Source organism: Fringilla coelebs (assembly GCF_963513975.1).
Source record: "Fringilla coelebs genome assembly, chromosome: 2".
In the NCBI taxonomy this organism is placed as follows: Eukaryota; Metazoa; Chordata; class Aves; order Passeriformes; family Fringillidae; genus Fringilla; species Fringilla coelebs.
This window is the reverse complement of record NC_140029.1, coordinates 39,437,595-39,454,958: the sequence shown is the minus strand read 5'-3', so window position 1 is coordinate 39,454,958 and position 17,364 is coordinate 39,437,595. Positions and strand designations below refer to the sequence as shown.

General features: G+C 36.8%; 1 protein-coding gene across 1 annotated transcript in view; it reads left to right on the top strand.

Annotated features, from left to right (window-relative positions):
* The window catches only part of PCCA (propionyl-CoA carboxylase subunit alpha), a 270,787-nt gene that overhangs the window by 30,904 nt on the left and 222,519 nt on the right, over positions 1 to 17,364 (top strand). Inside the window, exons 5-6 of the mRNA XM_084201347.1 lie at positions 8,239 to 8,352; positions 9,848 to 9,901. Coding sequence (XP_084057473.1) covers positions 8,239 to 8,352; positions 9,848 to 9,901 — 168 coding nt within the window. The remainder of the gene's footprint in view (positions 1 to 8,238; positions 8,353 to 9,847; positions 9,902 to 17,364) is intronic.

The following is a 17,364-nucleotide window of genomic DNA, read 5'->3' as shown; positions in this document are numbered from 1 at the left end:
CTAGAACTGATTTTAGGAATCTCTGATCTTTGGATGCTGGAAGTAACTTCTGCAGTCCATCCATGTGTAGACATCTGAATGTGTGCTGTGTTCATCTATCTGAGAGGGGAACTCTATCCAAATTAGAGCTGAAAATGCTGAATAGGGGCATGTTACCAGTGCATACGGCATGTTACTTTGTACTGTGGTTGAGTTTAACCTACTTTTTCTGAATCCCAAGTGTCTTCTGGTATATCTAGCTTAATCAAGAAGTAAATCTCACTATATGAGGTTCTGCAGTTGACTGACCTTCCTACCATGTGATACTATTTTCTAGACCTGCTTAACTACTAGTTTTCCCATCTCCTACATGTCTTAACCCCTTTAGAAGGCAAAACAAAGAAGCATGCATGAAATGCATTCCTTGGTGAGCTCGTTTTTTGGGAGAGGCAGGAAAAAGAAACAGCATGAGAAAGATCTGTCCTATTGCTTTGCTAATGTGTTTAGAAGCTGAGATTCCATTAGGGAAAGGCTGACATGTGGGTGCAGATGTGTTTGAAATGCAGGGAGGCTACTAAAAGCACTGTAGGGAATCACTATTTTGTTAACATCACAAAAAACTTAATTCTTTTTTTAAAACACTGAAAGTGCAGGATCACACACACTGCAAAGATGAAACTCAAACGTCCTCACAGAGCATAGTGGACTGCTCTAATAAATATGATGAATTGCTCAACTCATGCAACAGATAGAGACTCTTTCTTTGGTAAATACATTTATTAAGTGTCCTCCCAAATTGTTAGGGTATGTTCTGAACTAAAAATCTCCTGTTTATCCTGGAGACTTGCTGTAGATAACATAATTCCAAAGTAAAAATAGTCTGCAGACCTATGAGTGCAGTTGCAAGCTTGCAGACTTTCTTCACAGCACTCCAGACATCAGCAAAGGTTTTGTTGAGTGGCTGTGCTGCCTCTAATTTTCACTTGAGCTGACAAACTCGGTAGCTCTCCCACCAAGGGAACACCAGTGGAAGGGAGGCAAGGGGAGTGCTTTTCCCTCAAGATTGTCAATGTGTTTTGCTACTGACACAGTGGCTTGGAGTTAGAGATTGGGACATTCTGGTTTTCCCCTGCTGGTTGCCCTACCTCTCTTAATTGTTCAGTTCATCCAAAACTAGATTAGTGAACAAGGTGACTATTGACCTACTTTTTCAGTTATTCTACCAAAGAAATGGATTGTTCCTGGTTGGTGTTGAGTAAAACATGTTGGAAGTTGTGATACAAATTAACTATTTCATTCTGCTAAATTTTCAATAGCAAACTTGTGTGCTAGTTGGAGGGTTCAACACAGTAAACACTTAAAATAAAATTCTGATGGAGAAGCCTTCTTTCTTGCCTTTGTTCTAGAAGGTGCTTCGCTGAAGATATCTGTTAACAATAAGCATGTAGAAAAGGTTTTTAGGAGCCAAGGCCATCGTAGAACTCAGCTCTTGAGTCTTATCTGTAATGTCTTCAGGACTCAGGAGGCGTTTTCTTGCTTGTCCCACAAGCAGAACACAGCTTGAGAATATCACTCTGACAGCTTTAGCATGGCCTGGTTTTCACAGTAGGAGTGATCAGGCCTCTAAGTACAATGGGGAGTCCTTTCCTCTTTATAATGCAAGTAAAATTGTGTGTCTTTTTAGGAGCATACAATGTTCCAGAACTTCATCCATGGAAGAGAGAATGGAGGAATGGAGATTTACTTTTTTTTTTTTTAAGGTTACAAAAATAAATTCATGTGTATAAGCAAGAATGCAAACAGATAAAAATCTTGATATGTGTTGAAATGTGCTTTCTCTTGGTGTTGGTTAAAAATGCAGTTTTCCTTGCTGGATTCATGTTGCCTGTGTTTTAGTGATTGTTCAGTTCAACCTGGATCCATTAATTTTAATTTTAGTTGAAAAATGGATTTTTGAGGCCCTTGATTACTGAGATTATTTACTGTCTTCATATTTTGACCAGCTGGCAAACTTGAAGGGCAAGACTAGGAAGTAAAGGAAAGGGTGTTATATTTTTAAATTTATTTTTCTCAGCTGGTGTTTGTGAACCAGGGATCTAATCCTGCAGATGCTAATGGATGGGCTGTTTTGAGGGTCATTGTAGACTTGGAGGGCAATGTAAGTAAATGCCCTTCACCAAATCACAAAACAAAAGTGGTTTGGAGGCCACTGAAGAACTGTTTTACAGAGTCCTTGTTTAACTATTTGTGGGCCATCAAATTAAAATAGTTTAAAATAGGCTTGCAAAGAAATCAATTTATGTTGACTCTGCAGGTTGACCTGTTTATTTGCATGAACTTTTTTTTAGGCTTTTAGAATGCTGAGTAAAATTAAATGTGGGAAATACAGGGTAGTTATGGTATTGGTCTATCACAGTTTTGTTTTTTGTGCGCTTTAAACACGTTTCCATTATTTTGTTTTAGGGCTAAATGCTGTAATGGTGTGATGGTGTGGCACCATTTCTTTGCAAAATAGTACTTTAAAGTATGAATACTGCACACTATGTGCTCATACTTACTGTATTACTGGTGTGTGTATTTTAATGTCAAGCTGTTAAAAACACTTAGGTCAGATGGAAGATGTGTTTTTGGCAAAGCAGTGAATTTGAACCTTTTTTGCATCCGTTTGATTTTTTTTTCTTTTTTTTTTTTTTAATACTCAAGACTGTTCAATGCCACGGGCTTTTTGTTCTGTTTTGTCTGTCTCTTTTGGCAATGGTGCTGGCAAGATTTGAGGTGGTTGGTTTTTTTTAGCTAACTTACAAAGGATTTATTCATTAGCCCTATTTTATGGGTTGAGCTAATTGTGATTTGTCTTGCTGAGCGGTATTATGCAGTTTGGGCCAATTAAGTGAATCCACTTACACCAACGGATGTTGTTCCAATGTGTAATATTGATTTGAACTATAAAAGGAGAATGACTTGTTTGATTAGATTTCTTTGTCTGAACAATGCTCAATCTTATCTAGTGTACCAAACAAAAGTGTTCTCTTTGCTGAGGTTGTTTTAATTGCTTCTTAGGTTTGATTAGCACTGTATATGCAGCTATAACAGTTTCCCTATAATATAAATTCTGAAACAGCACAGAAGAATCAGGAGGAAAATGCAGCCTCAGTATAACTGTCTCTGCTCTGTGAATATCAACTTGTGTTGAGACCTGGTGATGTGTAGGCTGACCTACTCTGAAAAACTGGGGCACAGGGGAATCCCAGACATTTACCTCCTCAGAGATGGAGGAAAAGGGGAGTGTGTGTGTGTGTGTGTATGTGTTAATTAGACATTTACACTGAAGTAAATTACATCTGTCACATGATAAGCCTCAGAAACTGCTGCAGTATATAAAATCATCTGTGGAAACTATGCAGATGATATTAAACACTCCATTAGGAAATGCATGTAGATATATTTTTCTGTGTTGACAAAGTCAGCATTTACTTTTTGGAGTTAGTAAATGAGAATGATTAATTGTGAAACAAACTGGGGAGAAAAGCACTTTTTGTCATGAACCAGATCCATGAGAAGGTAACAAACTTGAGTTGCTGAATAATTATAATGCTAGAGATCTGTGCATTTTCTTGGTGTCTTTGATTGTTTTATAGACAGTACATGCACTGAAAGTGGTTTATTTCTTTGCCTATTAAAATAATTTTTAATACATTCAGTGTTCATGCTGAGAACTTTTCTGTGTTTAAATGTTGAGAGACGTGTATTTAAATGTAATTTGTTTATAATGTAGATTCCAACTAGTGATCTGCAGCCACTGAGTGGCCCTGGAGAAGGTTACCTTGATACTGCTGTGTTAAACAGAATGCCTCTAAGAGATCTATGTATATTTTAGATAGCAAGTTATGAATTTTGATTTCTTGGAATTATTTGAGATACAGGTTTAATTATGAGGATAATTCAATAAATTCAGAGTATGGCTATGCAAGAGAGCATGCTACTGTCAAATGAACATGTGTCACTCTCCAGGATAAAGGAGAGCTAACATAATCTAGGTAATTTGGTTATGTACTAGTTCTGATTCAGTGCAGTCCTTCTAAATTGGTTGTCTGCAAGGCAGATACTGACTATTTTTGTGGTGCTCATATTCAAAACTTTGGGTTATGAATGTATTTTTCTTCTGGTGTATGATGCCAAGCCCTGGCATCAAACCTGGCTTATAAGTCCTCCTAAAATATTGAAATGTAGAAGGACCTCCAAACCCAATTGCTGTTCCTGTTATCACCTCTTACTGCACTCTGCACCCTGAGAGCTGCTGCAGCCTGGAGTGGTGCTTGAAACCAGTCCAGACTGAAAATAACTGGCAAGTTATCCCCAATGGACTCCTTGCTTGACTTGCCTATTTGCTGGAAAGGTGGTGAAGAAACATGAAGCTGTTCCTGTATAAAGATGTGGCAGGATTTGCTGATACAGGTCCCTTGCCATGAAGGTGGCTCCTGGACCTAAACTTGTAGTTTTGTAGCCAGTGCCCACTTCTGTGCTGTTTGCTTCTGGAAGAAAAAGTTTGTTGTTGTGTAATAAGATAATTGTTGTACTTCAAATTATTTCCAGTTGATTTTGAATCTTAATCCAGAAATAGTTACAGCATTTAATAGTATTTATTCTAATGTTGTTCTGCTAGGGCTCCTTGTTGAATCCAGAGTTTTATTATTAGTAGCTTATTTCTCATAGATACAGGAGTGTCATGAGCTGGTTGGCTGTTTGTGATTCGTTTGGGTTTCCAAAGATGACTGTATTTAGTCTCTAGTTTTTTAATTAGATTGAGGTTCTGTAAAATGAAGATTCGATACTTTTTAGTTTTGTTGTTTTTGAAATATAATCAGCCTTTATGAACTAGACTACTTAAAGTATAAAACTTTTACAGAAATTAAACTGCTTTTACACACACAATGTCTTTCCATGATTTCCAGCCGTTTATATTCTCTAACATAAGTCCTTGGTAGCTGCTTGAGACTTCTCTCTTGAGGCCCAGGTAGCCCAATATGATTAAAAACTGTAGTATAAACCATTAAGCACTAAGTTTCAACTGTTTTCCAGCCTTTGTTGTTACCCATTCATGCTTGAGATTGCAGGGTCAATTCAGATATTTATGAAGGAATTGCATTTTTTTTCAAGAATCTCCTAGGACTTGCTTCTTTTATTTGGTTGACATTGGGTTTTTTTGTGACCTAAAACAGAAAAGGGATAAATTGCACCTCTGAGATTTTAGCTGTTAGGGACAGGTTTTGAATACTTAGGATTGTGTGATTTAAGTCAAGTACTTAAGCAATCCTTGAGTTTGAAAATCAGTATATTTGAATTTTGTGGTGGTTGAGGAAGGGGAGTTGCTGGATTCTTAGTACTGTCTAGGAAGATTGTATTATAAGTTAGCTTCTGCAGAGGTAAAGGTTTGCTGAATTACTGTGTGAAGTACACAGCCCTTGGTAGTAGGTTGAAAGTTTCAGTTGTCATGTGGATTCAAATTGTCAAATAATGGCTTTTGTTATAATGTTTGCTAGTAATTACATTTGTACTATACAAAAAAATCTATTACATATTTGTGTTACAATATTTGGGGTATTCTTCATGAACTACAGTGCAGTGTCAAAGAAATCTAAATGCTTAGGGGAATTGTCATTATGATTTACTAAGTAGCAGATTTCCAGTTTATGTGTGCTGGTTTGCTCACAATAAAAGGAGATAGGAACTCATAATAAAAGTAGATATGAGAAGCCCCCTAGATGGGGCTGGATCCTGAAAATCCTCCCAGCTGTCACTGGATCCTGAAAATCTGGAGGTTTTGAACTAGTGGAGGTGGAATGGAGGCCTCTTTTTTTGGGATATTTGTCTGGTGCATTCAAGGCTGAAGTAGTACTGAACTAGAGAAGGCACCAACAACTTGCAAGGTGAGCAAGGAGAAATGGATTTACCAGGTTACAGGGTAATGTGGGAAAGGAAGAGTTAAAACTCCAAAGAGTTGAATAGCAGCAAAACATTTCAGAAGGGAGTGGGGGAATATTGGGGAAAAGTGCACAAGACTGTTTATATGTATAAAATCAATTTGTTTGCAGTATCTTCTCTGGCTGCTTTTGCTACTAGTGGGACCCTATTGGTGTCTTAGTGTGGCAAGTGGGTGGGTGTGGAGTTTTCATCTTGATACCTGGAAATAGCTAACAATATTTAGTCCTTTTCTATGAGGAAGCTTTTGGTTTTATAAAACATGCATTCTTAATTAAGCTTAAGCTTGGATGATTTTGTTTAGAACTGTACACCATATTGGGATTCAGAACAACTTTAAGCATATAAACTGATCATTGAGATAAAGCTGCTGTTTCTTCAACTTAATGCTGCAGGAAGGATGACACAGGCTAATCTTGATAGCATTTGATCAAAAGAGATTACTTAGTTGCTGTGTGTACTAGAAAGCACAAAAACCTCCTGCATGATTGTCTGTGCTCTAAGATTATTTTTTGGTTTTGCTCTATTTATATTGTGAGACCAATGCTGTAGTGATTAAACACTACAGTTGTGACTTTATAGAAAGAATAGTTGAAATGTGAAATGTGTGGTGATTTCAGGAGGTTATGTGAACTCTTATATACTTGAGAATGTAGTAAATTCAGAAGCTATTTAAGAGATACCTCCAGAAAGAAACATGGGATTCGGTGGCAAGTTAATATGCTTCTTGTTGGTAGGATTAATGTTTCCCAAGTTCAGAAAAGGTCAATAAAACTGAAGAAAAAATGAAAATGCTTAATAAGTGCCTCTCTTCCTTTTTTTACATTTGTTATATTTACCTGTTACTTATTTCTCACTGTATTGTTCAAAATAGTCTCACTGCTGCTTGTCAGTGTTTGTAGATGTTTTTGTATTTTTCTAGCCTTGCTTCTTTTGAATGAGCCAATAGCGTATCCAGACTATGTAACCTCTAACTTGTTTGACACACTTGACAGCCTTCATACTACTTGCAAATAAAATTCCTTTTCACAAAGAACAGCATTTCCTGATAAAACCAAAAATACTGTGCAGAATTACGGAATATGCTGAATTGGAAGGGATCCACAAAGATTATGGAGTCCAGCTCTGAAGTGAATGATCCATACAGGGACCAAAACCACAATCTTGGTGTTATTTATACCATGCTTTGGCCAACTGAACTCATGTGAGGGTCTTATATTTCTCAAATGTTAATACTAATTTTCTAAAAGAGCACTGATTTTAGACAATATATTTTCAGTTTCAAATGCTGACGATATCAAATAATTTTAAAAATTGGTAAGCATTGGAAATGTCAAATTGTCATTCTAAATAAGTCTTACTGACAGCTAGCAATCTTACACAGTTTAAACAATGGCTTGCTTTCTTAAATACATACTCTAAGGGAGGTTACAAAAAGCAGAATGAGGAAAAACTGGTTGTTTGGTTTCATGGTTATATCTGTATCTTACTTGAAAGAAAAGTATTCTGAACTCTGAAAACATGTTAAAGACCAATCTAATTAAACTTTTTAAACTTAAAGATAAACATTCTTGTGAGATATAAGAAGACTTTTAACTCCAAACTTAGCTATTTTAGCATTCTTGGTAAAATGTTGGAGATGTTTGTCCCTTTTTTGTTTGGCTAAAAAGTATTTGGCAAATGCATATAAATGAGGATACAATGGATTAGAAATCAAACATGAGCCTGCTTAAATAATTCTCAAGATTTTCTGGTTCATGTGTAGTGATATTGAACTCTTTAGTCATAGGCTTTAATTTGTGCATGGTGCTGACCTGATGCTGTGCAGGGACACTCATTGCATCCCTTCATTCAATTCACTCTAATTATCCCCAACTTCCTGGGGAGCCTGCCTAGAACTGGTCATGAATGTTTGTTATTAAGTATTAAGATATTAGACTACCCTGGTTACAAGTAACAAAGTAGTTTTTAGTCTGAATTTATATATAGATGATCAGTTTAGGAAGGTGAAATGATATTTGTCTTGATTTTATTTAATCAAATTCAAATAATGTATTAGAACAATAAAACATTCTGAAAGTGACTTAAACTCAGAGCTAAATGAAATGAGATTTACTGTGCAAGTACTTGTATGCCAGTGTTGGTAATTTCAGTGTGTATTTTAGAGTGGCTATGGTATGTAAATGATCTTTGACACCATCAGATTTGTGTGCATGTAACTGGGTGATGTTAATTATTTTTGCTGGGAGCATCTGTTAATGCAGACTATTGCCTCTTCAGGTTCACGTGAAAATGGCGGATGAAGCTGTCTGTGTTGGCCCAGCTCCCACCAGCAAAAGCTACCTCAACATGGATGCCATCATGGAAGTCATTAGGAAAACCAGGGCCCAAGCTGTGAGTCTGAATGTGTCTATCTGCTGCAGCTGTTTCATATATAGAAAGCAGAAAAGCCAGAGTTTGTATTTTTTTTTTAAAGGTGTGTGGGAGGGGAGTGATTGAATATGCTATTCCAGTTAGTTCATGTCACATGAGTTAAATGTGTCTGAAATCGCTACTGGAAATCAAAGGCTTTGTAGCATCTGGCAGCACTGGTCGCTGATCCTGCAGGTGGCTGCTGGATTCAGCTTTCACACCAGGGAGCAGCTTCAGTTCATTTCCAAATTTGCTGGGGGAAAAAAAAAAAAATCCCAATTAGTTTTGAGTGCTAACCCTTTATATGCCATAATGGCTTTTTTGAGCGTTTTACAAAGTGTGTCCAGAAAGGCTTTTGCTTAAACTTCATTTGAATTGTTTTCTATATTGTATAAATGTACTTGCAGGAAGGTAAATGGTGCATCCTGTAATTGCTTTTGTTTCAGAAGGTTTACAAAATGCACATTAGCTTGTTTGTGTAAATGTGGGCAAGTCTGCCTGTTTTCCCTCCAAGTTGGCCAGAGATTCAAAGCTTAACAGGAATCAGTAGGAAAAACTAATATGTAGTCATTTTCACATTCCTAATGTTCTTTGTTCTGTCACTGAAATGAATGTATTATTCAGAGCTACTGTACACAGAGCATTTATTAAAATGAAATTTGATGTGTCTATACCAGCAACACTAACTACCCTTGAACAGTTGGATCAGCACTGTGATTTCTTTCTAGCATGATGTTTTGGTACAGTGCCTTTAGGGGCCAGAAACAAAACCAGTATTTTCTTCCCTTTGAGTTTCTGAATATGAAGCCCAGTTATTGGCTCTTTAAAAGAGGTGAATAAAATGGCTTATGCTTTGTCTGTTAGAGTATATTAGATCAAGAATCTTATGTGACTTGCAAAAAGTAAAATGAAAACTTTCTCATGCTCCTCTCAAGTCGTTAGGCTGAACGTATATTGGGATGTGAGTAGCAAAAGAGGCACACAGGATGCTTGACTTAGACTAATGAAGAGAGTATATTGTGTTTTCTAGCCAGGGTCACTAGAGGTGGGGAGCTTATGACTGGGGACCTGTGCACCATTGTTGTGGTTAAGCCTGGAAATATTTTGGGATACAGAGTACTTTATAGTGGTTACTGAGGAGAGTGTGGATGAGCATGTTTGGGGAAATCTGCAATGGAGCTAAAAAGAGCAAAAGGCAAATCATCAAGGTAATGTCCATTTGCTCTGCAAACAGCTCCATTTGCTCTGCAAGCAACCCTGTTCTCCCTAGTTAAATAAGGAAAGTTTGTTTCAGAAATGATAGCTCAACAACGTGAGTTAGGACAGAAAAATCAGTGTTAAGAGAGTTTAAGGTATTCAACCTGTTTAAATGCTTAGTGATCTAGTTTACTATCCCCAGTATCTGAAAATGTGCGAGTGACTTTGGTGCCTGGTTTCAGAACTCAATCAGCTTGAATTTTTTCTTTTGTCTTCCAAGGTACACCCAGGATATGGATTTCTTTCAGAAAATAAAGAATTTGCTAGACGTTTGGTAAGTTATTTTTATTTGCTTGGCTGTGACTGATGCACTAGATGGCACATACTTGTTTCAAGGTATCTAAGGAATCAAGCTACCAACTCAAGGCAAATCTAAAAGATATTTTAACATAGGGGATTTCAATATGCTTTCTGTACATGTGAATTCCTTGCATTTTGAGGATGTAATTGCAGGCTGAGCTTTCTTTTGGGAGAAGTCTGTTTGTAAGAACTTTACCCAGGATGTAAAAACCTTTCAGGATTTTCACTTATGCTTGGACTGTTTATGGGGCTGCTCTGCAAAACTGGGTCACTGAAATGATCTAGGTTAAAAGTATCTGGTTTTAAGTGATCATCTTGGTGATTCGTAGCACAGCTGGTGAACAGCTGTATCAGCAGCCCTGAGAAGGTGCTGAACTGCACTTTGGGATGGGAATAGAAAGCTGTTTAAAAATTGGCTTCTCTGCTGGTGGTATTGTATCATGGAGCTGCATTCTCTGAAAGGACCAAAGAGTCAAGAGGGTGCTGTTTTTGCCTTGTCTGAATTTATAAAAATTATTGTTCAAAACCTCTTTACTCCAGTAAGGTTTTTGTATATCATGAACTGATTATATCGTCTGATTTTATTTTTTTTCCAAAAGCTTTCATGCAGCTGCTTAAAAGTGTGGGCAGTGCTGGGAGGAAGTTGCATTCACAATGTTTGAACAAAGTCCTCAGTGGATGCTGTATGTGTAGTCACTGCAGATCATGTGTTACTGTCTACCGATTTTGCTCAGAATAAGGACAAGCACATACTAGGTTGAAGTTGAAAGTAAAAAGCCATTGCAGCTACCAACTTTGTTATGGAGTAAATGAACCATGTAGCTGAAGAAATACCTTGTTTTACAGGCAGCAAGAGAAATTTGTTTCTGCTTTTAAGAAAAATCTGCACCTTTTTGATCCAGGATAAACTTTGATGAAGAATGGGATTCTTGAATGGTGGTTCTTTTGTCCTTAGCATTTGTAAAGCAGGTCTTCCACATACCTTCCTTGACTATGTTTCTTTAAGTTTGAGTTCTAGTTTTAATACAGACCCTTACTCTTTAGTTGATTATTTGGTATTAGAGGATACCACCTGCTCATTAAGGTGACTATTTGAGAATGAAATCTAAAAAATTCATACTTCAGTTGCTGTGATTTTTTTATTTTTTTTAAAGCTCCTAGACAAAAGCAAGTGCAGGTTCTGTGGGATGCTGAGTACACCCTGCTGTGTGCTGGTGATGTTAAAGTTGAAAGGAATTCTAAACACTTGGTGTTTGCCAGGATTTACCAAATCTGGGGTAATCTTTTACATGTTATTTTCATGCAGTTTAGCAGCTTTCTTTTATCACTGTTCTGCTTCGTGTTCCAGAGGTTCTTTTTACAGTGAAGATTCCTGCCTTAATGTATAACAAACTCTGTTCTCAATGGATTAGACCATCAGGATAACTGGCTTTAGTTGGCAGTTCCTGGTTTTTTAGTTAGAAAAAAAATTAATGAAGTGTTCACTTATGCTAATTTACTTTGTTTTGCTGCTGAATATGGAAATTTGGTAGTTATTCCTCTGAACCAGGCACGTTCTTCAGTGGTGTGGTTGTTATTAACAATAAAATGTAAATGGTGTGGTAATGTTAGTTACAGTATTGGTGATATGAATTGGGAACAATTTTTTTGGCAGGATTAAGCAGAAATGGAGACAGTACAAACATTCCTGTAGATCTTCTCCACCCTTCTATTTCTCAACTTTTCACTCAGATCCTAGGAAAGTTTCTTAACAATTTCCTGAAATAATGTGGTGACTAAAAACATGTTTGAGTTTTTGGTTGGTGCTGCAGCCTCAAAATAGCTTTAATTATGTTTCAGAAACCCAGTGTGTTCAGTTCTCTAAAAATATAATAAAACAAGGTAACGTGATTTTGCTTTCTGAAATGCACTATTTAAAGTCTCAATTAAGACATAATCATGCTTCCCTTGATGTCAGTGGCTCTAGAAGATCAAACCCCTGGTGAGAACTGGTGAAATGATCTATCTTTTTATCCCTAGGGCTGCTTATATTTTTTTAAGACACACTGATTAATATAGTTACGAGGAAAACTTGCCTGCTGTTTCTTCTCTTTACTGAAGACTGTAACTGTTATGTTGTTAAGCTGTTATGAAGTTGCAGAAGACATTTTTGTTCCGCTTTCTTTCTCCCTATCCTGTTCTTTGTATATACACTATTTTGTTCTTTTGCACTGAAAGTAGTGATGGAACTTATGGAACTTATGAAACTTGGGCTTAATTTCCTGGTACGAATCTGTACTTTTAAAACAAACTTCTTAAACTGGGAAACTGAGAAGGACACTAAACTTTCTAAACTTGCCAGTCTATCTGTAATAACAGTAATGAGCTCAAAGCAAAGCTTTGTCTTCAATTAACGCATGGAGGGTCAGTTCACATGTAATCCCACTGTGTGTGATTTGAACAAAAGCGTGCCTTTTTGTTCATTATTGTCTGAATGACTCATGGAATAGGATACAGCTGTAGACAGTACTTTTGAAGAATTTGATAGATACTTAGAGTATTGAAAATTGCTGGTCTTTATTTTTTTCTTCTTCAGAAACTTAATTTTGTGCTCTCTTAAAATGGACAGGGAAGTGATCCTTTGTTTCCAAAACAAAATTTCCAAAAAAGAATCAGTGGGTGAATACCTGGCATGTTGTTAATTGTGATTCAGTAAACAAATTGTCTTTGTGTATCTACTCTGGTTGCTGTTGTTGGCTGACATGAGAGATCCATCACGTTTATACTGAGTGAGTCCGTCAAAGATTTTATAAATATTAAGGTCAATTTCTTAAAGATTGGTATTTGAACATGGAGTCTTTGGACGATTTTATGATAATGCTGATAACATTATGTAGAATAACAGAATATGGGTTTATATAAGTGGGTGTGTTTCCTTAAAATCAGCAAATCAGTTTCTACTTTTAGTTTATGCATTCAAATATATTTTCATGAAAGTAACTTCCCTCCTTCAAAGAATAATTGCATAATATTCAGTATTGTCAGAAATGTTAAGGTGAAGTTAAAATTCATTGCTGCATTAAAAAAAAATTGCTAGTATCCTTTGCCAGATGCTATGCAGAATTGCAAGAGCAGTTTGTTCCCTTCCTGCTTTAGAAGAGTTTTGTAATGACCTCTGTATTTAGGTTGGCTTGCTTAATGTTTCCTATTTCTTAAAATTAATGCAGACCTTTTGTTAGAAGCTCCGTCACCTCTGTTACCTAAAGCAGGTCTTTGGAATTTGGGAAGGAGATAGGCCTGAGACTAAGGTGAGCCTTTTGGTTGACCTGTAATTGAAAGATATACTTTTCTGAAATTGCCATTTTCCTTGCTTGCAAACCTCCAGAGCAGCTGTTTTGGTGGGGGGATGGGAATGCTGAGTTGGGTCTCTTAACATCCTGAATAGTTTGTGAGGATTGGCCCATGGTCCCAGTGATTCTGTTGTGGTTTTGGTTGGGTGTTTGTTTGTTTTTTGTTTTATTTATTTATTTTTTGGTTTTGTTTGATTTTTTTTTTTTTGGGGTCTGGGTGAGAAAACAGTGAGAAGAAAGCAAGTGTGTGATTGGCTTGCACAATCATTATCCCGGAGTCAGTGTGGCTGTTTGTCTAGCTGATGTTAGCAGCAAGTAGAAGTCTTACTCCTGCAGTTGATGTTATGTTCCTTTCCTGCTTCCTGGTAGTAATTATACACTTGGACCTTGATGCATGGTGACTCTGCATTGCAGTTAGTCATAATGGGATCGATTTTCTTCTTAATTTAAAGAAACACAAATGAACTTCCACTTTACTGACTGCCATGAAAGTCCCTTGTGATGCTACTGTTAAAAATGAAACAAATCAGCTGAGTTATTATTTTGTAAGCTTAGTAGGAAAAATATCAGTTTGCAGGATTATAAATCTTCAATATATTTTGATGTCTTGTATGTATATGATAGAGTTTGTGCTTTCATAAAAGGTTGTGGATTGTGGTGCATTTCCTCCAAGAATATGATTTGATATGTGGATAAAATTATCTGAAAATGATAGCAAATTAGTTACAAATGCAGCCCTTATTTGGAATATTCTTTTCTGAATGCAGTCTTGACAATATTCTGATGCTCTGTTTGTTGATGCAAAAATAGCCAGCCACTGCTTCCTGCCAGAATCCACTCCTTGGGATAGAAGCCATAAACATGGTGAGAAAAAAAGCATTCAATTTTGGAATAAGATGTGAATATTTTTGGAGTTCCTAGTGAAACCTGATTGTATACATCTTTTGTGCCTTTTTAACAGCTACTGTTTGACATAACTGGGGGAGAACAAAGCACCCAGTGCTATTTCTCTTTACCTTTGAAGCTAGATTAACATTCTTGGTGGAATTAAAAATCCCAACAATGTATTGTCTGAAATAAGTGGGCAAACAATGTATATGGAAATGGTTGATCACATGTTTGTAAATGGCTGCTAAGTTTGAGAAGGAAAAGGTAAACCAAAGAACAACTTGTGTAACCTTCTGTAAGGGGACACGTCTGATCTGTGAAGAGCTTTGTGCAGGTGGATCTACAGACCTGTGCACAGCTAATAATGGGATTCTCACAATTTAAAATGTAAACTCTTTCTGGCAGGAGGGTTTCTTTACCATTGGTGTGCATGGCTTTGTTACTTGTAAGCAAATTGTGAAGTTCCTTCATTGTGGTTCAGTGGATGTTACATTTTTGAGAAACATTGGTGTGCTTCTAATGCTGTTCCCATATGCATTAGCTTTTTACCTGACAACTTTTGTGACTGGTTAGCATTTGTGCTTCCCAGATTGTGAAAAGGTGGTCCAAAAAAGGTAGTGGAAGTTGGTATCAAGAAGCTGCTTATGGCAGAGATTGTGCACTTCAAGGAGTGGGGCAGACGGAGCTTTTAATGTGTGTTTTTTACACGATGCTTTGCAGGCCAGAGTTTCATTGCCTACCAAAGCCAGCAGTGTGTTTGCTACCGGTGGCTGTGGTGGCTTGAGGTGCTTTGTCTGCTGGAAACTGGAGGCTTTGTTTCTACAGGGTAATAAAGGTTAGGGAATGTACTGGCCTAAGTGAACAGGTCACCACTTTGCTGCCCAGAAGAGCTCTGCCTGTGATAATTTTGACACTTATTTTATTTTGCGGCAGAATACTTCTGAGTGTTACTTGTATTCTTGTATTTAATTCTGAGCAAACCTTTTGTCATAGAAAAAGAACCTAGATCTGCTGTATCAGGTTGGGTAAAATCCATGGGAGAAACAAATAGTTTGTGTATTAAATCATGGGCAGTGTTTGTCAGAAATTACTAGTCCAAATGAGCTAGAAAAATAAAATGAGTCATCTGAACTGTCTGCTTAGCACTTACTAGGATGCTCCTTTACTGTAGAAAACTTCAAATACCTTTGCTAAAAGGTATTTGATTGGTCATGTTACGTCAGTGCCCTGTTTAAGATTGCTATGCAACAAAACAAATTGATGCCAGTTCTACCCTATTGCAAATTTCAATAACTATGTTGAGAACTGCTGTATATAGCTAGAGCATTTCTTTCAAGGGCAGGTGTATGCCTAAACTTAGAAGTCTCAGAATGCATATCGACAGGTCTTGTGGGCATACATGTGTATAACCTATATGCATGTATTTAAAGATGCAGGGTAGTATTTTGTCAAAGATTCATGTAATTTGGCAAAAGTATTCTCCTCCCTTTTTATTCTTTTGTCTAGACTTCATAATATTAATATTTTCTCTTTATCTCTTTTGTGATTAGGCAACTTCCTATGCTATGGCAATCTTGACCTATTTTTTTAACTTGTGTTAAAGCTATGTCTTTTCTTCAAGTGGCTTAATTTGAAAGCTTTAACATGTGCAGGCGTCCTTAGGGAAAATGCAAGTGCAAAACCTCTTGATTTGAATAGTAGTGTCTCGCAACTTGAGACTCTTGGTGGATGAACTGTGGACTTGCATGGCTTCTGGACCAATGATTTAATGCTGTGCTTGTGATTAAAGAAGATATTAGAGCTATTTTTGCCTATATGGGCTATTGTAAGTAATTTAATGTTTCTCATGAGATGCCTTTTAACAGCAGCACTTTGGCATGCTTCTTAGGGTGTGTGGTTCTGCAGGTGAATGGATACATGGACGCCTGATTTGTAAAACTTCATTATTTCTTGATGTGCAGTGTCCCTGCAACAGTACTTGCTTCCAGACTTACAGGAATCCTTCCTGTTTCTTTAGAAATACTTTGTTCTGTCCTCTTTTTTTCACTGTTGCTGTCTGGTTGTGAGAATGTGAAAATGTACTGCTCTGTTTCCACAACTGCATTTATATTAACTGTGTGTACTTGTGTTTTTCCTCATTGCAATAGGAAATATGCATTTTCCTCATTGCAATAGAAGATATGCAAATGAAATTCTATGTAGTTATCTTCTTACACAGGTAATATTATTTCCTCTCACTTTCTGCCTCTCTTCTGTTGATTTGCAATCATGCAGACAAGCTTCTCTGTTTTTGGTAAATTCTGACCATTATGATCTATAGTTATTTGTTAATTTGTCCTATTCTGTATAACTGATGTAAGCTTGTGTGGTAACCTTGCAAATGTGATGTCCTTCTCTGTTTCTAAAGTCAGTTTTAAATGTTCTGTTAATAATAGTGGAGTTGTATGAACCATGAATAATTAAGAGATGTCTTTGCAATAAGAACTTCGGTTGCTCTGTAGATTCTAATTTATTTTTGTGGCAAGGCAGATGAAACTTCAGCTTAGAATTCAACAATGCTTCCTTAATAATCACTTCTGTTTTCAGCCTGCATTTTAAGAAATTATGTATTTTATAGTGATTGATGATCTGTGTTCAGCACATCTACATTACTTATTGAATATGTAAGAGCTTATATGTATTCTTCATAAAATATGTGTATCAAATAAATTAATTCTGACTTGAAAGATGAATGCAACTTAGTAAAGGGTTTTTTTTGGTGCATTCTTACAGTTGAAATACATTGAAGCAATAATGTGTTTGGTAGAATCATTTTGTGTATCACAGTATGACAATTCTGTTCTCTGTTATTGCTGAAAACTAATTGCAACAGGACCAAAATCAGTCTACTGAATATACATTTTATGAGCCAAGGTGTCTTCTTATAACTTGCTGTATTTTTGTAGACAAGGGCTTTTGTTATTGACAGTGGTGTGTTACATCAGGAGGGATATGAACATGCTATTTCTGTGTCATCCCAAGGCTAGGAGGTGATCTACTTTTGAGGGAAATTTTTAAATTTAGTTCTTGAAGATTGTTTAGCTTGGGTTGACCTGCTGAAAAGCAGCTCTGAGAAGGAGGACCTGAAGGTCCTGGTGGACAGCAGGCTGTCCGTGAGCCAGCAGTGCCCTTGTGGCCAAGAAGGTCAATGGTATCCTGGGGTGCATCAGGAAGACCATAG